This window comes from Panthera leo, chromosome C1, assembly GCF_018350215.1.
Source record: "Panthera leo isolate Ple1 chromosome C1, P.leo_Ple1_pat1.1, whole genome shotgun sequence".
Lineage (NCBI taxonomy): Eukaryota > Metazoa > Chordata > Mammalia > Carnivora > Felidae > Panthera > Panthera leo.
Genome location: NC_056686.1, coordinates 195,421,323 through 195,447,230, shown reverse-complemented (window position 1 = coordinate 195,447,230; position 25,908 = coordinate 195,421,323). Strand labels below are relative to the sequence as shown.

General features: G+C 33.7%; 1 protein-coding gene across 1 annotated transcript in view; it reads left to right on the top strand.

The window, feature by feature from the left end:
* ERBB4 (erb-b2 receptor tyrosine kinase 4) overlaps positions 1–25,908 on the top strand; it is a 712,433-nt gene that overhangs the window by 397,304 nt on the left and 289,221 nt on the right. Inside the window, exons 6-12 of the mRNA XM_042948704.1 lie at positions 4,657–4,775; positions 7,584–7,725; positions 11,256–11,369; positions 12,784–12,910; positions 20,366–20,439; positions 21,337–21,427; positions 23,586–23,785. Of these exons, the coding sequence (XP_042804638.1) occupies positions 4,657–4,775; positions 7,584–7,725; positions 11,256–11,369; positions 12,784–12,910; positions 20,366–20,439; positions 21,337–21,427; positions 23,586–23,785 (867 nt within the window). The remainder of the gene's footprint in view (positions 1–4,656; positions 4,776–7,583; positions 7,726–11,255; positions 11,370–12,783; positions 12,911–20,365; positions 20,440–21,336; positions 21,428–23,585; positions 23,786–25,908) is intronic.

Here is a 25,908-nt window from a genome sequence, read left to right as displayed (position 1 = left end):
AGCTTATTGTTTTGTTCTTTTTGCTTACTTATATTTTTACCTGTCAAACAAACACTTCTAAATATATTTCATACTTACTGAACTTTCAATTGGAATTAAGGCATGTGAACGCTAGGATAGCAAAAAGTGCTATTTACTGTTGAATATATCATACTTTTTTTTATTTTTAAAATGAATTATAGACTGCTTCTGAAGCAAAACCCATAATTCTCTTTTTAATATCTTAAGTCAAAAGTTTCAAAAGTAATGACTTAGAGAGGTGTTTCTTTGAAGGTTCTTGAAATGGAATGGTGTATCTAAGATCAAAGTGTCCTGAAAAAAGTATGAGTTATGTGAACACTTGATAGATGAAATTGCTATTTTGAACAATTTAAAGTTGACTCAACACGTATGAATGAATAATTTCATGTACATGCTTTAAAATTTTCAGAGTGTAGGGGCACCTGGGTGGCTCAGTCAGTTGGGCACCCAACTTTGGCTCAGGTCATGGTCTCACGGTATGTGAGCTCAAGACCTGCATCGAGCTCTGTGTTGACAGCTCAGAGCCTGGAGCCTGCTTTGGATTCTGTTACTCCCTCTCTCTCTGCCCCTCCCCCACTCATGCTCTGTTTCTTTCTGTCTCTCAAAAAAGAATAAATGTTATTTTTTTAAATTTCAGAACATAATAATTATTATTGAACTTAAGATTGAAGTATGATAGATTAGATTTTAAAATATTATTTTCATACTTAAATAGTATACTCAATAAGAGAATTGAACTCAATAGGAACATTTTATATATAATTTTAAAATAAATTATTAGTTAATTATATTTATAAACATTATCTACATTAATTTTCTCATTTGGTAGGAAAGACCAAAATATATAAACAAAGAGAAACTGAAACATTTTGCATACTTACCTTAAACCACCATAGAGTTAAAAATAGAAATTAACAGTCATATGTGTTTAAGATTAAAATATGGTGTGATTTATATGCTATTAATGCTGACTCATTTTGTGCTATTTCCAGCTGAGCAATGCCTGTCAAGTTAAAGCAAGTTAATAGACTATACTGGGATAATACTTATTTTAAATCTAATAATTTGTTTACTTAACATATGTCTGCTATTTCAGTTAACAGCTTTGGTACATTCAAAAAGGCCTTGTTAAATCTGGAAGAGAGGAATTATATAAGAATTTATTTTTTACAAAATATCTATTAAAAGTATTTTCTTTATATGGTATAATTAGAATATCTAAATAAATATACTACTTGGATAAAAGATAGGAACATCAACATAAGTCCAACGTATGAATATGAAGAATTAATGAGTAGATACAATTTATTTGGGTATATTTCATATATGTAGTGTATATGTATATGTATTTGTATATGTATATGTATATGTATATGTATATGTATATGTATATGTATATGTATTGTGTATGTATAATGTATATGAAATATAAATAACCATTACATGCATGACAGGTACAGTTCTAAACATTGGAAAACACCAACAAAATATGTAATAAGTGAGTTGTAAAATATGTTAGGTGGTGATCAATGCTATAACAAAGATGAAAGAAGGAAGGAAAGATGTAAGGAAGGAGGGAAAGAAAGAGAGAAGAGAGGGAGAGAAAGAGAAAAATAGAAAGAGAAAAAAAAAGAGTAGCGTCCATCAGGAATCAGTAATTTGAAACGGATTCAGTATTAAATAGGGGTAGACTTCACTGAGAGAATGAGATTTGAGCAAAGGAAGGTAAAAGAACAGGACAAATTGATTTACTATGTAGAACTTTCTATTAGAATACTTACAAAAGAAATAATTTATTTCAAAATTTAATGTGACCCAAGTTGCAAATACAAAATACACTGTCACAAATCCAGACTTAAATATCTGTCTTTCAAAATCCTCTATATCAGATAACTCTATTTTTACAAAATAAAAGCAAGACAGGGAATTAATCCAAATGTTGTTTCAGTTTAAACTCCATTTGATGTTTGTATTGCTTTTACTACATAGGTAAGAATATAATCAAGTCGGAAAAAGGAATATAGTTCATACTTAAATATTATATATTATTTTATGATATCATAATCATGTTCAAATAAACAGGGTCCAAGTGAAAATGTAGAATCATGAAATAATAACAAAATTTAAGGAGCATTTAAGTCTAATGTATGAAGTAGCAATAATTCAGTTATTTGCATTTTGATATGCTGTGTTTCTGGCTATTTTAATATTGTCTATTTACAGGGTTTAGTACCCTACCTCTTTAGTTCTATGCATGTTTTTCTTTTCCTTTGATATGTCCATTAAGCAGTAACCAAATGCTTTCACTGAGTTGGCAATATATGATTTATTTAGTTGGAAAGGATACTTACTTTCTTGTATAGGAAGTGTCAAGCATGTACCAGTCCCTAAGGATAAAAACATCCATAATAAGACAATAGACTTCAAAAAACTACTCTAATAGTTTAGTAGAGGGAACAAACCTAAAAAAAAAAAAAAAGATACAATGTAAAGTACAATAATAATATCTAACCTGAGAACTATTAACAGGGGCCATGTGAAGCACTTTATACCTATGTCTCTATTTATCTTCAATCCCATTAGACACATATGATTACTAAATTCATCTTAAAATGAAATACAAACATATTCAATAACTTGTTCATATCACAAGAATAGAGTTAGGATTTGGGCGTAGTCCTTCAGACCACACAGTCTGCATTAACTTTCTCCCTTGTTCAGAAGAAACAGTGATAAAATAACTCATCCTAGCGATGTATCTGGAGTTTTCAGAGAGGAAATGGCATCTGAATACAATCTTATAGATGAATATTTGCCAGGATAAGAAGACAAGAAGGGTTTTTAGCATGGATGAGAGCATTATAAAAAGGCAATGAGAATCAAAATTGCAAACGATGCAAGAAATCAGGAATCACAAGTGGTGTTTGTGTATGGATGGATGTGAAAAGCACAGTGAGAGACACCAGTATAGATAGAGGTGGTGTTTAATTGATGAAGCACTTTTATCCCTTGTTATGGGTTTCCTCCTTTAGTACAGGGATGACAAGTTTTACCTCGTGAAACAACACTGATTTATAAGCAGTGGCTTGTATTTTCAAACCATTGCTTTTAGAGCAGCATAGAGGATTAATTGGGATCTGAGAAACCTTTTAGAAGGCTATGTAATAATTTAGATATATGTTTTTGAAAAAGTTGGAGTAGAGAGGAGGGACAGTCATGAGGACTGTTAGTTAGCAATTTTATTTGATAATTTTGTTAGGTATGCGAAGTGAGAGTGAGGGCAAAGGAGAAATAGAAAACACATCCCAAATTTTTAACTAAGCTACTGGATGGGTGGTACTAATTAAGAGGAGTGAACAAAGGAGACAGATACGCTCAATTGGTGGAGGTGAGAAAGTGTACATTCCACATTGTACATCTTGAGGTATCTAAATGGGTCTTTTGTAGGCACCTGGTAATACTTGCTGCTGCTCAGTTGGATCTGATGTCATCTATCTATAAGTAGTGTGAAAAGTAGGGAATTAATGGTTTCATCTAGGCATGAGCCCATAACCCAAAGAAAACTGTCAAGACCAACTGGGGGAATACTACTGTTTAAAGGTCAGAGTCTTTCTACAGTAGCAATGAAGAAAGCTTTGAAGAACTATTTAAAAAGATGAAAGGAAAGCAGATTGAAGTGGAAATATGGAAGCCAAGAAGGGATGTGCTATATATATTCTGTAACATTTATTTCTCTAAGTACTTAAAAAGTATCTCTTTGGAATAAGTGAAATAAGTGTCCCTCAGTGCTATAATGTTGATGCCCAGCCTGTTGCACTGATTTTACTAAAGCATACCTCGATACAGTGCTGTCAGCTTGGATCAAAGGATGTTGTTAGAAAGACCAATGGAAATTTTTGTTGTGTCCACTATGAATGTGCCCCTCCCTTCCTTCCTTCCTTCCTTCCTTCCTTCCTTCCTTCCTTCGTTCCTTCGTTCCTTCGTTCCTTCGTTCCTCCCTCCCTCCCTTGCTCCTTCCCTTCCTCCTTCACTTCTTTTGAGGATATTGCACTGTTCCTTACATAGGAATCTTGGTGGAAATTTACTTAAATCTCAAGAATAGAAACACTTATGCTACTATTGACCAGTTATCTGTATCTGTATCATTATTTATATATCTACTTGATATGAATCATGTAAGATATAATGTGAATCATGTAAAAGTTTATGTTCCCTTGACTACTAAAAAGCTTAGATTATTTCTGGGGATACCTTCTGCCATAAAATCTTACTGTGCACATTGTGAATTGACTTCACTGCTGACTCCATTTTTTGCACCCTGCCAAAATGCCTTACTCAGTTACTTCAAATTTGATTCTTTCCTGCTAAGTTGTACAATATTTTTGTAAAATACGAGAGGTGCTTTCTGGAACAAAAAAGAAGATAAAAACAAAAGTATGTATCAATTTTTTAAGGTCTTTGTACAGTAATTTTGACCTGTTGCAGACTTCATTTGGTACATATTAGCTGAATTGAGTCAGTGGTGGGTTGAGTGTTGTTACCTGAGAGCTCAGCCTTTGTCAGCTACTCCAAAGCACCTTAGAAGTTTCTCTTGGTGGCTGACTTTGATCAAAGTCTCATCTCTGCCTTCTGCAGTGACAAGGACGGTGTGTGCAGAACAGTGTGACGGCAGGTGCTATGGACCCTACGTCAGTGACTGCTGTCATAGAGAATGTGCTGGAGGTTGCTCAGGACCAAAAGACACCGACTGCTTTGTAAGTCTTGGAGATCCCCTTTTAGTCTCCTGACCTCCCTCCTTTCTAGTTGGATTCGGGCATACTGAATCTTTAACTTCTCATTAAAATAAGATCGAATTTAAACATTTTAGGATTAAGAAAGATGTTTTGCCTTCCTATAATACATCTCCTCACTGGGTGGCTATTGATTAACTATGATGTTTCTGTTATAGTAAATGAATTATGTCTTTTGGGCATAATTTATATTACAGGTGAGATGTATTGGAGAATGAGAAGGGGAAAAGATAAAAAGATATTGAGATATCTTTTAAAAGCTAATAGTGCCCTTCCAAAATTTACATTGATTACCTGTTTATGTTGTTGCATCATTGAATTTTCTGAGTGGGGGCTCTTGAATTTTATTTCTTGAATTTAAATTTCAAGATTATAGCTCTTGATTTCAAGATTATTCATAAATTTATTCATTTAACTATTTCCCAGTATATTTTTTTTACAAGTTAATATTATTCAAAATTTATAAGATTTACAAACGCATGCTTAAAGCAATTTATATGCTAATCAGTGTGATTTTTATTTTAGAAAAGGACAGTTTTCTTTCCTTAAAATTAACATTTATAGCTTTTTGGGGACATGTTTTAATTACATTTTAATATCCCCAATACAGTTATTTCTGCTCTTTTGAATCAGACAATTCTGTGAACTATAGTTACCATAATTTCATAAACACAGACATTGTTTTCATTTTATGCTAAAAATAATAAAATAAGTAATTGTTTTTGCTATTAACAATGAACAGAGATATTCATTTTTTCCCATTCTGAAATACCCGGAGAATACACATATATATTAAGAATTGAACATTTTTTAAATGACACAACTCTGAAAATAGGCAAAACATAAATTAAACCACTTATGATATAGTCATTTCTTAATTTTCTTAATGTTACAAGAAACTTAATTTTTCTACCCTAATCCTATATTGAAACAAAAGTATATACTGCAGAAGTGAGTAGGGAAGAAGAAGTAAAGAAAAGAAAAATGTCAAAAATTTAAGGAGGATGCTCAGCAGGTTTTGAAGTGAGACGCTTTCCCTTGCCTATCACCTGATACGGGGTAAAGCCTGATGCGGGGGACACCGAACAGGTGTTATAGTAACAATTCCAAAGCAGTAACAACAAGAAACACAAACAATAGCCATTCTTTCATGGTTCCATTATCATGATAAGCAGAGTGCCTGGTGAGCCTTAGAATTCTCATTTCATTACTTTTATGGAATGGTCCAATGACTCCACTTTGGCATTTGGTACAGAATGTTCAAGAATGCCAGACCGAGGCCTTGGTGTAAGTTCCGTTGTTTTGTGTGCAGTCTGGAAGGTAAATTTGTTTGATTCCTCTGGTTTATGTCCCTTTGTTGCCAAGCAGTCTGTGCACAACACTGCATAAAGTATGTTCGTAAAGCAATTATGAGGACACATGAAGTTTTATAGCCATAAATTAAAACTCACTGAGTTTTCCTGATTGCTTTTTAATAGATTCTTCCTGGAAAATGTCATCGTAGTGAATAATGTATCATGAGTGAGTCTCGTTCTGATTATGCATCTAGTAGGCCATTGTCAGGGAATTGTCATGTTTGTGATGAAGCACTTGCTAAAACAACAATTGATGAAGAAAATGTTTTGAAGAAACAAAATGAATTAGTGCTTATTAATAACCATACATACAATTTATGATGAAATATAAAATATAGCTAGAGTTCATATGAGCTTACCTTCCAAGGCCTAAATTATTCCTCTGAAGGTTTAAGTTGTTCAATTAAGAGAATTAGTTCATCCACTCTTTTGAAAGCCATGTTTGTAAGGGTGTGTGTGTGTGTGTGTGTGTGTGTATATGTGTGTGTGTGTGTGTGTGTGTGTGTATATATATATATATATATATATATATATATATATATATAATTTGTATGTATATGTACGTTACATATATTTTATATCAAATACCTCTCAGGTGGCAAAATTGTTTTTAATTCTTCTCAAATGCATTTGAACATATTAACAAATGAAGTCTCAATGCAAATAGGTAAGTCAGCAGAAACAAACTGTTTCATTTGAACTTGATGGCTTTTACTAAATGGTGTGGTATTATGATGAAAGCCACACAGGAAATGGCAGCACATTATTTAATCATGAGCTAAGTATTTCTGCTTCCCTTCATTTCAGCATCAAATACTCTGTATTTACATGGACTAGTCACCTTCCAAAACCTTTTCTTCAAGTCCAGTGTAAATGGCTCCTCACCAATGTTTCCTCACCACACAGTGATGACCAATGTACTTCTCATGCTGCTTCCGGCACTGAACTTTCCAAACACCAGCTTTAAGGAAAATCTAGATTGTAGAATTGGGAAGTCAGTTGCCAGTGTCAGACTCTGAGACTCAGCATAAACACTTTGAATGGTGTGAGTCAAAATTTGTTTTCACTGTGAGCTAATTTTAATAACTTAAACCAATTATTAATTTGGAGATCAGTGGACAGAGACTAAGTAACTTGAACATCAATAACTTTGTAGAGATGGTATATTCATTGACACTGGAAAACAAGTTTTATAAAATTTTAGAAGTCCAAAACAAGTTAGAACTTAACACTAAGCACTTAATGACTACAAAGTATCAAATTTTATACTTTTTGTGAAATAAGTATAGAACACATGTGTAAAAATATAAATATAATAATAAAGAATACATCCTTCTCACAAAGCTGTTACAGCAATGTTCTTTTAACAAGTTATGAAGGTTATTTTTAGATGAAATTAATACTTGCTATGTTGCAGGCCTGCATGAATTTCAATGACAGTGGAGCGTGTGTTACTCAATGTCCCCAAACTTTTGTCTACAATCCAACCACTTTTCAGCTGGAACATAACTTCAATGCAAAGTATACATATGGAGCATTTTGTGTCAAGAAATGCCCACGTAAGTAACAAGATGAGAATAGCCAATTTAATGAGATCATCATTTAAAAACAGAAAAATTTCATATAGATTTATTGTAATTTAAAACTTGCAATAATATTGTTGGATATACTTGGATTTAGGTCCTATTGCTACCATTTCACAAATAAGAAAATTAAAGTTCAAAAAATTAAAGTGATTGGTCCAAAGTCTCAGCAAAGGAGTGTCATGCTTAAAGTTAGAATGTAGTGTCATTGCCTTCTAAGCTCACTGTTTTCACTGTACCTCAGTGTATTTGTACATGATACTGTTTCTCAAAAAAGTGATTAGTTAAGTGGCAGCAAGCTTTGTAATCAATGAGGTCTGCTTCTAATCACAATGAATTTTTACCTAATACCATTTCTGATTACTTATTTGTAATAGATTGTGTAGCATGATAGTTTTAATATCAAATCTAATCTTAAACAATTACAATAGATGTGAAGGGCATGTTGACAGATCTTTACAAAATTGATAACTCATCCTGGGAATTCCAAGTGACCAGCTTCACTTTCATCAAGAATTCAGTATAATGTATGTCTTCACGTTTGCTCCAGAGTGAGCAATGGGACATTATTTCTTCATTGTTTTACCTAAGAAAAAGAATGACTACATCCGTCCACATACTCATTTAAAAGAAGAAGGTTTTACAATCTACATCATACCGCTATTATGGTTTTCTTATTTTGTGTCTGTGATTGAATAGGAAGTGTGAAGGACATAGGATTAGAGTGGTTATGGTTTCTGGCTCTGCCCACTTATTACTTATGTGATTTTAAATGAACTATTTAGTTTTCTGTATTCTCCTTAAGAGTTGGATAGTAATAATCATGGTTCTGTCTTTCCTGGAGTTATTATAATGATCAAAGGTTTGGGGAATAAGAATCAGAGGGACAGTATATAAAAACAAGTGTTTGAAAACAATGACAATTCTCGTCATTATTATTACATACTTTTATTGGTTAAAAGAATAGTTATGCATATAAGCTTTTAACACCTAAATTGTGGCAAGTGGAGAACTATTTTGTGAAATTACATACCCAGTTTCCTTAGATAACTCATAAATTTCCTTTCTTGGGATAGTTTAGGTCAATCAAATTACAGACTGATTTAAAAACACTTCAGTATTTATCTATGTAAAATTCAAATATTTGAAGGGCCCTTGCTCATGAGGCATGAACTATTTTGGGAAAACAAAGACATTTACCTTTTAAATACTGGTCCACAATCTCCAACCCAGAATTCTGACATTCAAAAATTACAGACAAATATTTTTTGCAACTCGTTTGGCTGCAAAATCTGTACCTGACTGATATGAGGGTATTTATAATTTGTATTTACTCCACTTGATATATATCACTGCAAAACTGTAGAGGTGTTTAAATATGGGGTATTTCTGCAGACCTTGCAGAAAGGATGGCCACATAATATGCAGTGTATTCAGATGTTGCAGGCTTGGTTCTCCTCACACAGAGATTAGGTCCTTAAGGAGGAGTGTTCTCAGAATGACTACAGAAGGAGAAAGAGAAGGAAGGGAACAGGCTGCAGTGCAGTGTCAACAATGTGCCTTCTGTTGTGGTGGATGCCCTCTGGTGGATGTTAACTGGGAATGCAAAGATCTTCACTGCCCACTCCCATGGGATTCATATACATCCCTCCACCGCAGACTTCCTTCAGTCCCAGACTTCCCAATATTTCTTCTCCCATGGCAAACTACTGCTCATGAGTCCATACTTACTGTAAGTCCATACTTACTGTGTGTTCCGCACAAAGTAAGTGATCATCTGAACTATCCAGAACTATGCCCACTGGTAGGTTTTTTCCTTGCCACTGTCTTTCAAGTCTGCTCCTGAGTGAGCCGCAGGGCCACTGCCATTCATTTTGAGCGGCTTGCACCCACATAGCAAACTTAATTTTTGTCTTCTTCTGTTAACTCTCACAAGTGCCCTCTTTTGGCCCCCACGCAGACATAGGTATGAGCTAAGTGAGAGGTGCCAGCATGAGGAGTCTGGGCTACCTGCTTATGTGTTTACTTATGCCTCTGCCATGATTCACATCCAATCTTAAATATACTGCTTCTATCTTGGGGTGGATTCCTGTTGAACATGGCCAACGTTATGACATCATGGTTCTAATAAAACCTGATTTATGATGGGCAATTCTTTAATTTTTTTAAGTTTATTTATTTATTTTGAGGGAGAGAAAGAGAACAAAAATGAGAGTGAGCACGAGTTGGGGAGGGTCAAAGAGAAGGAGAGAGGATCCCAAGCAGGCTTTGTGCTATTACTGCAGAGCCCTACGTGGGCTCGAACTCATGAACCAGGAGGTCATGACCTGAGCCGAGATCAAGAGTCAGACATTTAGCTGACTGAGCCACCTAGGTGCCCCTGTGATGGGTAATTCTGACTAGAAGGCCAATCAATGACCCATGGTTAGGTGCTCTATCTCTACCAGGAGCCAGAAGCATATCAGGAGTTGTTTATTAAATAGCATACGATTATGTGCTACAGATTGCGTGGCTTAGCTATAGAATTGTGGAGGTCTCAATATTATTTTCCAGCTGGGACTTGCCATAACTCCACATGACTTATTTTCCTACAACAGACACTCCTACTACCGATAGCCTCTTGGGTTTTATTACCCAAGTCGCATAATTGCTTGCATCCCAGACTGGACTTGCACGATATGCCTTTCCTGATCTGAGCCCCCTTCAAGGCCAAAAGCCTTCCATACCACTGAATATTAGGCCAGAAGCAGTATTCCCAGACACGGAAGGATACTGCCTTTGAAATATAAAGTGGCCTAGCAGGTATTGTGTTTTCTCTTTATTGTGGGAGGCTTTCGATGCAATGATTTGTTCTTTTTTTTGGGAGGAGACAATGTCATGGCATATTCCAGATCACTGGACCCCTAAACATTTTACCACTGTATCAGGTAATTGGATATACCTGGTTTATTTAGTATACCTTTCCTAAGATGTTGCCTTTCAAATCCCCTTTTGTTTCTTCATATGAAACTAGGGAACAGTTTATATGACATTCCACTGAAAGATAGAACACATTTTAAACATTTCCTCCTGGATATGAAGTGCACTTTCTTGATCCAAGGCAATTCAACTTCAGCTTCATTTGTGCCTCATGTAACTTGAAGTATTTTTAGACTTCAAACTTGCATCATGACATGAAATGAAGTGGAACTATTGAAAAACACAAACTAAATGTCATGTAGTTTCCTAAGTCTATAAAAGAAATTCTCTCTATCTTGGGGGCAATTCAGGATGTGGAGCAGTAGTCAAGCAAGTACTAACCATTGTTAACACATGCTGCCCTTGGATTTGAATGTGGATGCTCATAGATTCTATTTCAGGCTGAGATATTTAAACAGAGATGTTTTAAGGAAAGAGACGTGTATGCTACCAATGATGCTAATCATTGTCAAGCCCTAAAATACCTTATTTTAAAGTTGTTTGCTGAGCATCACCATTATTGCTCATTTTACCTTTTTTAAAATCAGATAACTTTGTGGTGGATTCCAGTTCTTGTGTGCGTGCCTGCCCTAGTTCCAAGATGGAAGTGGAAGAAAATGGGATTAAAATGTGTAAACCTTGCACTGATATTTGCCCAAAAGGTGAGTGATAGCTGAGATTATTTTTGGCTAGAACTGGGACCTACACCAAGGTTTTTCCTTGTACTTCTTAATGGACCGGATAAGTTCGCTTCTCTGAACACATCACTCCCATACCAAACCTTCCCTCACACACTGTCCCAGGGCTTTGAATAGTTCCCCAAAGTACTAACTGTCTCAACAGTGTGTATTATTGATTTTGTATGATCTATAGTAAATGATGCAGGTAAAATTCAGAGTTCACTTTGATAGAAACACAGGAAAAAAGTTGTGTTTTGTTCTATATGTAGCAGATCTTAGAAGTATGCATATAACAAGGGATCACATGATTATTTTAACATCAAGAACCCATCTTAGTCGCTTGCCACTCTACGCTAAACGATCTGCTGTATATATGAAGGGGTGCAAAGGGACAAATAACATGATATTTACTCTCCAGGTCTTCAAAACTATTTTGAGAGATTATAAAATGACAAGAAAGTTTACTGTAAGTATCAAATAAATGTTTCAGATAATCCATGTCATAGAATATTAGTGGAGAAAGAAATCCCTTCTAGCTGCAGTACTCAAATTCCTCACCAGAATGAAACTTAAATTAAGCAGGATGAAAGTAGAGTCCAAATTTTCTGAACGATATTAAGCTCTCCAAAGTATCAAAAAGTGCCTTTTAAAAGGGCAAACTTCAGACTTACTTTTAGACTACATTCTCTCTTTGTCTCTCCTCTCTCTCTCTCTCTCTCTCTCTCTCTCTCTCTCTCTCTCTCTCTCTCTCCCTCTCCCTCCCTCCCCCCTCACCCCCTCCACGCACCCACACAAATACACATACTTTGTTTTGTTTTGTCTTTAAGTAGTGCTCAGAAAGTATAGATAACACGCAATTTAAGAATTTAAATGTAAATACTTAAATGGCTCTTCATTCTGATTACAACTCATTTCACTAGTACTTTGTTTAATATATATTCTTAATAAGACCAATATTTTTAAAACCACAGGTTGTAGACCATCATTAGGCCATGAAATAATTTTCCTCAAGTGATTTAAAAGTATTAAAAATGATATCTTAGAACAGATGAGAAAATAGTTGACTTTATGTGGCAAGGGCTAGTGTTGATTGTTAAAAGTTGTGTTTTAGTTATGTATGTGCTGTGTGGGTATACTGGGACTTGATATAAGATATGATTTTTATGAGTCATGGTCACTAGATTATAACGCAGGGACAATATTTTAAAGTAGGCCCATCAGTAAATGTTGCATGAATGAATGATTATTTTATGTTAGAAAACAGTTTATTTCTTATGATGAACTTTTTTTTCCCATTTTATAATTGAAAAACAGTTATTTTACAATAAAAATGCAATGATTTCTTGACTGAGATCAAAGTTTCTCACCTCCTTGACTGTGAGTCTTGTTTCTACAGCTTGTGATGGCATTGGCACAGGATCACTGATGTCAGCTCAGACCGTGGATTCCAGTAACATTGACAAATTCATAAACTGCACCAAAATCAATGGGAATTTGATCTTCCTTGTCACTGGTATTCATGGGTCAGTATTAAATTTTTGCAGAAAATTATTTTACAAAGTGTAGACAAAGCTTAAAGGATTATTTAGCTTTGTCTGTTTGACTCCTTTTGACCCAGATGAGTTCTGCCCGACATTAATGCTCCTCTTCAGCAAAGTCAAATGCCGGATTTTACCATCAGTGATAGTAAAAACCACAGTTTTGAGGTATATTCAGACTATGAGTTTAGTAACTACTTATCTTTGACAATATACATTTATATATTTATTAAAATGTATTTGTAGGACATTCTCCTCAAATCTACAAATTTCAGAAAGCTTGACATATTTTTAGATATGCTTAGGGAAACTGTATCAATGGGTACAGTGAGGAATTTCATTCAGACTCTAACTGATTAGTTCAAGGAAACATAAGTTAATATTCCTTTTTTTTTAAGTTTATTTATTTGTTTTGAGAGAGATAAAGATAGAGCACAAGCAGGGAGGGGCAGAGAGAAAGGGAGAGATAGGATCCCAAACAGGCTCCATGGTGCCAGCACAGAGCCCAATGTGGGGCTGGAACTCACAAACCATGAGATCATGACCTGAGCCAAAATCAAGTGTCAGATGCTTAACCAACTGAGCCACCCAGGCTCCCTTAATGTTTCTTTTAAAATGTCTCTCATAGAGTGGCGCCTGGGTGGCTCAGTCAGTTGAGCGTCCAACTTCAGCACAGGCCATGATCTCGCTGTTGATGAGTTCGAGCCCTGCGTCAGGCTCTGTGCTGACAGCTCAGAGCCTGGAGCCTGCTTCAGATTCTGTGTCTCCCTCTCTCTCTGCCTCTCTCCTGCTCATGTTCTGTCTCTCTCTGTCTCAAAAATAAAGATAAACATTTAAAAAAAATAAAAAAAAATCTCTCATAGAAAACAAATCAGTAAGTTGAAATTCTCTTAAACTTTTAGAAATTCTCTTTGCCTTGATGTATCTTTTTCTCTTTCCTTAGGTTAAGAAATTAGTATTATTATATGAAATCTATTAAATGAATTTCATTTTAGCAATAAAAATTGTAACATTTTCTTGGCTCCTTCATTACAGAACCACCTGCTGATTTTAACTGGGAAAACAACCAAGTTTGTATTTTTTCAATTGTAATAAAAGTGTCAATATTTTTACTTTATATTTTATCTATTTATCTATATTACTCTTAATCCCTAAATATTAGTGCTACAGGCTACAGATAAAGAATATTACTCACATATTTCAATTCAAAATCTTAACTCTAAACATATATCACATCATTTCTAGAAGCAAAATAATTTAACACATCATGGATAAATGTGTCCAAATAGGAAAAGTGAGAGAAATAGAACAAAGTATTTCTTCCCATACAAATAAAGTATAGTAGATCTTATTGCATAAACCATTACTTTAAAATGTAGCTTTTAATATGGGTTCATGCCAGATACTGTAATGGTATGTCCACACTTTCTGCCCCAGCCCAAACAATGTTTACAAAATAAATAGATATCATCAAGATTTCTAACTTCTCATTAAAAATATGTAGACTTGGTTACCCTTAGCACATCCTCCTATATGGCAACCATCTGTTGGAGCTGTGTAGTTCTAGCCATTTAAAAACAAATTTTAACGTTTATTTATTATTGAGAGACAGACACAGAGTGTGAGCAAGGGAGGGGTAGACAGAGGGAGAGACAAAGAATCTGAAGTAAGCTCCAGGCTCTGAGCTGTCAACACAGAGCTGACGTGAGGATCAAACTCACAAACTGTGAGAACATGACCTGAGCTGAAGTTGGTCGCCCAACCAACTGAGCCACTCAGGTGCCCCAGTTCTAGCCATTTTGAGATGGGATAACCAAACTTACCATAGTTGCTACTGACCCTCGAACCCATTTGCATTGCTATCCTCACCTCCGTGGCCCTACTGGGTAGGAGACCTGGGTCAGCATTTAAGTGCACCTATATAATTGAATGCATGTATGACATTTACTAAAACAATATATCCTCATTGTAACTATTTTCAAAAGCACATATCACCATGAATGAAAGATCATATCATGTTAACGGCATCTTCTGAGAAATAGGAAGACATACCCACTTAATTCACGTTGCCTGCTTTAACATGGGTATAATAAATGAATTGGCCTCAGGTCCATCAGTGCGGGGAAATATTGGAAAATATAATGTCATAAATTGCACTAGGAAAGTTGTTTTTGTTCTAATCAGGTGCAACATCCATCTTATACATAGTATTTTCATACTTCCTTTTGAATTCTGAAATAAAAATCATAGATAATATAGCCTACCTATATCAATAATTTTATGAAGTGATTATAATTCTCCAATTGTAATTTAAAGAAGAAATACAACAAAAGTAATGTATAATAAAATGTGTATTGATAGGAAAATGCTCAGCTTCTACTTTGTAATGAAAGTTTGGATTTATTAGAAATAAGAATAGAAGTCATTTTGTGCCAGAAGTATGGGGAAATAAAGAGCAGAGGAACAGCTGACCACTGAAATAGGTAATAAGTAACAGACATATTGTTATATGACAAGGGGAAGATGGAATTAAATAGCATTGAAATAGAGGCAACATGAATACAGAATTACACACCAAGTATGATCAACTATGAAGTTTGTGCACATGAGTCCTTAACTGGGTGGGACATTTTAAGGTTGTTCAAGACATAAGGCAAACCTTTGCTGTGAAGGACATTTAATTTTTTGGTGCTTGGGGTTATTACTAAAAGCCTGTAGTGTCCCCTAATCTGTTACAACTAATACACCTCTACAAATGTCCCAGCTTCCCTTCAGTAGGGTAATATTGCCCCCATTGAGAACCACAGCAAGAATTCTGTGAGTGTAGAAGGATAATGAAACCAACAAAAGCACACACTGATTGTTAATCTTATAGATAAACCATGCATGGGGAGGTTTAAAAGACCATCTAGGGCAGTTCGGAATTGTTATTTTAGTTTTGGCTGGAGCATATTTATCAAAAGACTGGATTTATACTAATTGTAAAATGGTTTTACATATCCTGAATGACCTAACATCTACAATAGGGTAAATATTAATAAAGAAATGGGAAAAAAGGGAAGCAGATATGTCAAGATATAAAAATATATTGAACAATAAAAAACATATATTGCACAATAGATGCCATATATTCACAAATGTATGAGAAGAATCATTACAAAATACTAGATGCATCCTGACTTTCAAGGGAAACAACCTTGCTAACTGATTCGGGTGAAAATGAATTATAGAAAATTGACTCGCATGATTGAAAATATAATGGTAAACAAAACCTCTCCTAAAAAATGAGCTCAGAAAGTAAGAGTTAAATTTCCTACTTCAATAACTTGATCCAGACTAGACTGATTTGAATCTCCACTGTAGACAATTTTACTGAGTATGTGGCTTCCATAATATGTCAAATGCTCAGTTTCTTATGTAAAGTTGAGAGTTGAGTTTATTTAAATAAACTTCTCTGGCTGTTGTAGGGATTAAAATAAATACCTACCTTCTCTGGTTGTTGTAGGGCTTAAAAACAAAAATTATTTTTAAGTGCTTAGTCAAGTACCTGGCATATTGTAAAACATTAAATGGTACAAAAAAAAAAGGAGACAGAGAGAGAGAGAGAGAGAGAGAGAGAGAGAGAGAGGAGGAAAGGGGAGAGAGAAAGAAAGTAACAAAGAAGGCAATGCTAAACAAAAATCTCAATGACTATATCCAGTTTATAGCACAACACACAGTGTAACAGATTATTTTGTAGACTATTGAAAAACAAATAAAGACAAAGTTATTTTCATGGCAATAAGTCATATCCCTTAGTTCAGAAGATTATTATTTCTTCTTAATAATAGTACATAGCTTGGAATATTTTAATATTAACATTATAATTAATATTGTGATGTCTCAACTATAATATATAAGGGATTTCCAGGACAAATATATATGTGATATGTGATAGTTCTCATTCCCAGTCTCATGCCAGTATGAAACATATATTCTGAAGCCTTTCTCTTAATCTTAGGAAAGTACTGATAAAAAGTTAATTCAGTAAGCCCAAGACATCTTACAAACGTACAGGCATTATGTGTATTCATGCATACAATGTGTGCATGTAGAGAGAGACTTTAAATGTGAGTAACATGGAGTCCTTTAAGTAAAAAACCTAGTAAATTAAAGACATGTTTTCCCTCAATTCCTATTACCTTCAATCTTCCCTCCCTCTCTTTTTTTAATTTAAATTCATGTATGCTTTGGGTAAAATAGCTAAGGTATTTCTTTAAACTGATAGGCAAGGGGCGCCTGGGTGGCTCCATCGGTTAAGCGGCTGACTTCGGCTCAGGTCATGATCTCGCGGTCCGTGAGTTCGAGCCCCGCGTCGGGCTCTGTGCTGACAGCTCGGAGCCTGGAGCCTGTTTCAGATTCTGTGTCTCCCTCTCTGACCCTCCCCGTTCATGCTCTGTCTCTCTCTGTCTCAAAAATAAATAAATGTTAAAAAAAAATTAAAAAAATAAATAGGCAAAAATCATAACTAGATGAGATTATACTTTTCAGAAACAAGTTTCTGCAATAAGTAAGCTTACTGTCAATTTGTCAATTAAAATTTTAATATATAAAAGAACTCAATAAAGTTTTTTTTTTTTAATTTTTATTTATTTAGTTTTGGGGGGTGGGGCTGAGAGAGGAATAAAGAGAATCCCAAGCAGGCTCCTACTCAGCACAGGGCCTGATTCGGGGCTGGATCTCATGAACATGAAATCATGACCTGAACCTAAATCAAGAGTCAGACACTTAACTTACTGCCCCACCCAGGTGTCTGAAGAACTCAAGAAACTTAATTGGCATGTTTATAGACTAGGCACTCTTGCTCTTTTATTTAGAATGGGAACCACAGGCAAACCTGTGATCAGTGTTATCCATAGGAATGTTCACCTTTCATCTTTTGTCATGTTTGACAATGGTCATGTGCATGTACTTAGAGTAACAAAATGCTCACCAAATAAGCATGTTCATGCTGTGTCACAGTGAGACACAGACACAAAGTGCTTAGATAATACAGTATCATGATGATAAACAATGGAAAAGAGATAATGGGTTTAGTGAAAAATAAAGCAATTTCAGTGGAATTGTAAAAATATGTTTCTCTCTATCCTGAGCTTTATTTTGGATCACCAAATACAATGACAGGGTGGACATAATGTTCTTTCACATGGCTCTGAATTTAGCTAGGGAATTTCTTGATTTTAAAGCACTATGGATTTCAAGTGGCTATAAGATGCAACTCCCTGTAGGTAGTTTGAAGTTGGTAAGTAGGATTCTGTCAACTTATTTTATGAGAGTCCTGAATCTCTCAAATTAAGTATATAAAATTTCTGTGGTCCATTGGGCTTCATATGAACATTCCAGAACTCATTTCATTCCTGGCAACTTAGAAGTGTTCTCAGTATAGGTTTGGACTGACCCCATTATTGTGTGCTTGCCCTGAATTTTGAGTGTTTCTCAATAAAGCCAAGATATTTGATTATATGACCAGAGCTGTTCTATACACTGCCTTCCGTCAGAGAACAAATGTTGAAAGCTTATTCTACTGCAGATCTGATATGTCTATGTACAGAAGTCTCTGCATGTTAAAAAATGGTAACAAGATTTTTCCCCCATGGTGAACTAATTTTTTGGCTTCATATTCAGCAAAAGCATAGTTACTCATTCAATGTATCTTCATTTATAAATAGAACAAGTTTACCAGAACATTTAATTTAGACTTTAAGCTTTTGAGAGACATTCATATCACATTGAGGAAAATCTTAATTATGTGCGACTTATGGGGGGAACTACAGTGTTTCTCCAAGCCTTCCATAACACTCCCCGTTAAACTAGTATTACGTTGTGTCAATTGCACTTCTTAGTTTGAAACTGTTTTTAATCAAGCAGAGTTTCTGTAGTTGCCTGTTTGTTTTTTGTTTGTTTTTTAAGATATAGGATGCTTCATGGTATAGGAGCATGCCCAGATGAACCAAGTTGAGAGAGCCAGTACAATGGGGTTCCAGAGATCAAGGTTACTGGAGCTAATAGTGTTTTTAAGGCTCTAATGCTAAGATGAATAAATGTCTGTAGGTTCAGACTCAGATTCCTAAGATAGACCATATGCCTATCTGTTTGTGGAGCACCTTGATTGATAGCCCTATTAAGGCTGCATCCAATATATCATTCTATCCAATTGTTTACTCCCCAAATAAAAAAGAAGGTTCTCAAAGATGTAAAACAACAGATGTACACAGCAAGAATAAAACTCAGTTGATTGCAACAGGTGGATACATGCTTCTAAGAAAACCTGTTCATTGTTCTTAGATTTGCTTTCTTTTTTCTTTTCTTTTTTTTTTTTTTTTTTTTTTTGAGAAGTGGTCAATGAATATAATTTTTCTCTGAAGGGTATATAGTGATATGAGGTCTCTACTTGCCCAGGATTTCCCAGGTTGTCTTTCAAAGTAATAAAACTTAAAAATAAAATGTATTCCTTAAAACAGCATAAGGTATTACTTGAATTACTGATAAATGTTTGGTATTGTGTTTATGTTTAAGATTCAAGTTTGTAATTATTTTGAATGTTCAGTATATTATACATGAAAGGCATCTTCCTAAGAAGAAAACTTCTGAAAAAATCCATTAAATATTTAATTTTAAAAGGTATCTTATGTTCATATTTTTAAAAGACTGGGCATCTATATGTCAATAACATTAATTGCCAAAATATATTTATGCATTAGGAAATGGTATTTTTTAAATCTCCAAAATTTACACCTTTGGGATATTATTAAATTTGTTATAAATTTTATTTCAGATGTTAGTATGATTCATAAATATGGAAGCAAATATTTCCTGCTTTTATGAAAGCAAATATGAATAACCCGGATAAGAACAAGACTGCTCTAAATAATCCTTATGAAGAGTAACTTTCATGCAATGTTATAAAAATTCACTAACAAATGTAAGGATACAGCAAAAAAGAAAAATTTGACTTCATTTTTTTTAATATACATTTAATGAAATTGTAGGTGCTGTTAACAATTTAGAATGCTTTGAGGAGCCCAAAAGGCAGTTATCCTCACCATAAGGTATTCACAGAGTGTATTTTTCCTAATTAAGAACAACCTTAAAAGGCAAAATGAAATAAAATTGTTTATAAATGGGTTTGTTCCATTTGGAGGCTTCTTTAGGATAGTCAACCTGGACCATTCCTCTAGGTCTAGAAGAGCCTTCAACAAAGAGCTCATCTCATCAAAAAGGTCCTCAAAGCACCTTTTAATCCTTCTCCCTCTGTAGTGTGGAAAACTGGACAAGACATTGCTAAGCTTTCTATTGCTACTTAAAATTGAATTTGAGTGCAATAACTATAGTCACAATTTCTTACGTTTTCACTCCTTTATGTAATTTAAAATCTGGCTGTGTCTCTTCTTGATTCGCTAGGGACCCTTACAATGCAATTGAAGCCATAGACCCAGAGAAACTGAATGTCTTTCGGACCGTTCGAGAGATAACAGGTAAGTTTTAAAAGTGTGATTGCTGTGCTAGGAACTCTGTGAATGTTAGTGTTTTGTTGAAAATATTACATGATATTGAAATCAACTTATTTTCAAGGCCAATTCTAATTTTAAAAATGCATGCTATTTGAAATGTTATCTGTGCACATTTGGAAAGCCCATGGAATTTATAAAATAAAATATCCTTGAAATTTTTGTTACTTTTTTGTTGTCAACTGGTCTTTGAATCCATGTTTTGCTATTTAGTTTTCACAAGTACTGTTGGGCATGGATGACATGGAGCGTTCATTTAGCACATATTTTATTGAGCACCTAATATGTTCAGGGCTGTTATATACTAGCTGATAGGGGATTCATAGACATAAATTGGATATGAATTTATGTCAAAGAATGGCACATTAAATGAGAAAGGTTAAATATATACATGAATGCATTAGGATGCAATGTAGACAAATGGTGTTATAAGTGTAAAGTAGGGAAGGATTTCCAGAAAAATTAAAGCTGTATTTTTCTCTTTATCTAATTGGACTAAGTATTTTGATTTTAGAAAAATGTTTCAAATTAAGAATAATTGAAATCCTTTAATATGTATAGTTCTATGATTCCATGTGTCTGAGAAACCTAGATTTTTGGCTCATTAGTTTGATATTCATTATATGGAGTAGTGTTGGCCCGGGAATTTTGAGAAAGGCCCTCAATCTTGGAAGAAGAAATAGGAGATAGAATGACTCAAAATAGGAATATTGAGTGTTTTTATTTTTACCTCCTATATTTCGATACATTTTAACCATATTTCAAGAATAATCAGTATTAAATATGGTTACTAAGACAATGATATTCTGAGTTTTTTGTTTTGTTTTGTTTTGTTTTGTGTTTTTACTGCCCTTATCTTTTTAGGTTTCTTGAACATACAGTCATGGCCTCCAAACATGACTGACTTCAGTGTTTTTTCTAACCTGGTGACCATTGGTGGAAGAGTACTCTACAGGTGGGTGTATATATGTTCAGAGATACAAGTATTTCATATTTCAAAAGTAGCATCATGCATACGTATGTCACAGTTGCAGCCTCCTTTATTTTATATTTATTCTACAAATATTGGTTTCCATTTTTAATTCCAAAGGTAAGCCTAATGATAAATACCCCGACTGCGCTTTACAGTATGGAGGATACCAAATAAATAAACAAATAAATAAAGTATGCAGAATAAACAGTTTGAGTTTCAGCTCCTTATCACTTAAAACAATTACTAGTGTTTTGTAGGATGGAGTACATAATAGGACCCCATAAAATCAAATGTTTTTATTCCAAACATGTGTTATTATAACTAAAAAATGGCATTGGATGACTTGGGACTGGCTTACATGTGTGGGTTACACATGCTGTTTTACCAGAAGGCTCTTGTTCTGTTTCTGGTGCCAGCGTTTGAACCATGTATCACAGGGCTGATATTTCAGGATTTGGCTCACCAGTCTAAGTGCAATGCAGGTGAAAAGTGGACAGAACAATCAGGGCTCAGAAGGACACTGTTCTAAAGGCCCAATATCAATATTTTTATTCACATAGTAAAAATGAACAAGTTAATATTTATTAAAGCACTGCTTTATTTTATTTCAGATTTCATCTGTATGAGATTCTTATTTATGAACAGTTAAAAGTTGATTTACATAAAAGGATTTAGTTTTTTCTGCTTAAAAAGGAAAGATGCCTTAAATCAATATTATCATCAAATATTCTGTAATAATATTTCACAGAAATATTATTGAATTTTGCTATTAAAACTGGTATATCTGTAAGAGGTTTTACACTATAAAGGGGAAAAGTACTTAATAAAAAAGCATAGTTGAGAGATACAGTCTATTCAAATGCTATATGCAACCAACTTTTATTATCTGTTGAGTCAAATGTTAAAAATCTGTCAAGCATTATTCACACTGTAATAAACAGCACAAGATGAGAGCACAGATTTCAGAGAATGAATTACATCTCAGTTTAATATGCACATACTAAGTATATATATATATCAGCTTATTTTCAAGGCAAATATATATATGGATATATATATATGGATATGGATATAAGAATATATGTATATGTATATACATGTATAATGTATAATATATGTGTGTATGTGTGTATATATATATATATACACACACACACACATGCATGGAAAAACTTCTGAGCTGAGTTGACAGCAAAGTATATTTAGATTTATAAATAAAACAAAAGGGGACAGCTTTGATCTCCAAAATGTAAAATATTGTTCATTAGTTGATTTAAATGTGGGAAACACATGATTCTTTAGAGAATGGAAAAGGAACTTAATTACAAAATGTGGGCTATGTTAAAACAATTTCCTTGAAATGATAGTTTGTTTCCACACTATAGTTGTTACTTAATTTTTAGAGATGCTTTCCCCAGTTGTCCAAGCCTTCTGAGTATTTTTTTTAACTTTTAGCTTAATTTCATTCTTCTCTTCAATTTTTAATGTCCCTTATCCTTACTTATACATTATTCAACTATTACAATTACACTTTGGTTTCTGAGGTATAAATTAAAGCTAAATATCTGTGGTCATTCTCTGCAATATTTACCCTCTGAAAGCATATATAAATTTATTAAATAGAGTAGAATTAAGGTCTTACTTTAGGTAGATGAACAATCATTCCATAAACATTTATTAATTATTTAGTATTTTTAGTTTTATTTATTTAAGTAATCTCTGCACCTAATGTGAGACTCGAACTCACAACCCCAAGATCAAGAGCTGTTTGCTCCTTCAAATGAGCCAGCCACATGCTCTTAATTATTTGGTTAGGGGATAGTGGGGAAAATAGTGATCAGATATACTCATACTAAGTATGTAAATAGATATACAGATATCATTAATATTTATACTTCTAAAAAATGAACATTTTCCTTTTGGGGGTCAAATGATTACTTTTGAAACTTGGTATATAGCATGTAAATAAATAATGTTCAGGTCACAGTTTATTGACCTCTTTTTTATGATCTATTTGCATTCTTTTTGGAGTAAGATGTGACATCCTTATTTTACTTCAAGAATGTAAGTCATGGCCAGAAAATATTTATTAATATATACATATAAATATTGTTCTGTTCTCCCCCCTCCCTCTCTTTAGTGGCCTCTCCTTGCTTATCCTCAAACAACAGGGCATCACTTCTCTACAATTCCAGTCCCTGAAGGAAATCAGTGCAGGAAACATCTATATTACTGACAACAGCAACCTATGTTATTATCATACCATTAATTGGACAACACTCTTCAGCACTATCAACCAAAGAATAGTGATCCGGGACAACAGAAAAGCTGAAAACTGTAGTAAGTACATTATTTGGATGTTAAAACAGAAACTTTGAACATTTTCTCCCATTTTATGTTGGACCAAACACTTAAAAATAACTGATACAGGATTGTTTCCCTCTTTTTCTCAACCTTTAAGAAGGGGGGTAGTTAATCAGCATAGGGTGACTTTTTATAATCTATTGAATATTTTTATAACATACTGCATGCTTCCAAATCTTGCCCAATCATAAGAACCTTCCTGTGGAGACTTAGATTCAATAGATATAAATGGAACTGGGGCTTTTAAATATTTAACAAGCATCCTGGGTAATTCTTTGGACGTGATCAGTTTGTGGAAATCTGCCCTACTGAATTTTCTGTTTGCTTTTTGGTTTCAGTGAATTTGGTATCATGGGATAACAGACTATTTACTCTTTGGGGGGTGGTGGCAAAAATGCAGATGTGTTCTGAAATGTGTAAAAGAGGCTGTTAAGAAAGTTCATTTCATAAATGCATTTCTGTAGCCAGTTCATTGTTTCTTTTTTTCATTTATTTTGCCACTTACTGATTCACTCCATCATTTCTTTGTTACACAGAAGCAAATAATGTTTTCATGGATATATAATGATACATTCCTATCTTAAACTTTGATATTTCAATGATTAATATTTAATTCTTCTGTGTGTTTCTACTAAGTACTATTTTCTTCTACATCCTACAAGCGCCACTGCTAAGCATGTGTGTCTGCCTTACTTATGATAAATATCAAATAAAAAGACTCAGAATTTAGATGATCTGTTACAAATACATATACTTACTGTGGTCATAATGCATCAGTCCTTTTAAAAATCACAACCCCTAAGAAACATTTTGCTATTGGATGTTGTCTTATTGGTTTGGTCTGATCATTGGAACAGTCACAAAGTTATATTTATAAGTGAGTGAATAGTAAAGGACATTTTAAAAAAATATGAACTCTCAAGAGGCTTATATATTTCAGTTTACCAAGTTAAATAATGACTTTACTTATGAGTACCCCACCTTGTTTTTGAAAGTGTTTAAGGCAGTTCACGGTGGCAGAATTCATAAAATATGACATAATTTGTGAGGAACTCACATTTTAGCCGTTTTGTACCCTTAAAAATACTTTTTGCAGAAAAAAAACCTATTGCAACCTGAGGTTTTGTTTCTTCTGTTCCACATAGAATCAAGAAATGTAAAATCTTATTATATATCGAAATATGCATGTTTTTATTGAATAATATTTATCCTTTTATTTAGCCTGCATTCTTTGCATAGTTTTATACCTTTTGATTTGTAACATAAAGCTTGTTTTTTCCTAATACTTAAGCTTCTTATCCCATATTTTTATATGTGTGTTTGTACATGACCCAGACAAAATAGATTATTCACAGAAGTAAAATAGAATCTTCTTCAACACAAATTTTTAACTATTTCCCTAAATTAGGATTATAGTTATAGTCTCCTATTTTTCTACTTCATTTAAAAAACAAAATAAAATAAAACAGTAGTACTACTAGGAAAACAAGAAAACCTGAACAAAACATAAAAGAATCAGAGAAACACATTCCTCTTTCACCCATTTAATCATTTTGCAAATCCCACATTTACTTCTTTTTATCTTTCATAAAGCCGAATAAAAAGCAAACGGAAAGAAGAACATGCAAAAAGAAATAAAAATGTAAAAAAACAAAATAAGGTAAAATATGTAATTATTCCATACTTCTTTAAGACTCCTAAGCTTTTTGAGCAACCAAAAAGTAAATAATAACAATAAATTAAAAATGTAACATTTTTTCAATTTTCAGTATTACACTTCTTAGACTGAGTTTATCCTTTTTTCAGACCATGAACGTTTTTGTTTGTTTTGTTTTGTTTTGTTTTTGTTTTGCTTTTTGTTTGTTTTGTTTTTTGTTGTTGTTGTTCTGTGCTCTTAGAGTTGACTTTTCAGTTTGGGGAAGAAAGGAAGCAGTTAGAAGAAGCAGTTTTATGGTGCTCTAGTATAAAATTAAGCATTCTTTTTTTTTTTTTTTTCATTTGTAACATTTTAGAGTAAACAGTTTTGCATGAAATCCTTTGATCACGATTTGAATTTCAGTCTAACAGTACACTGGATCCTGAATTTTCAGAAATGTAAT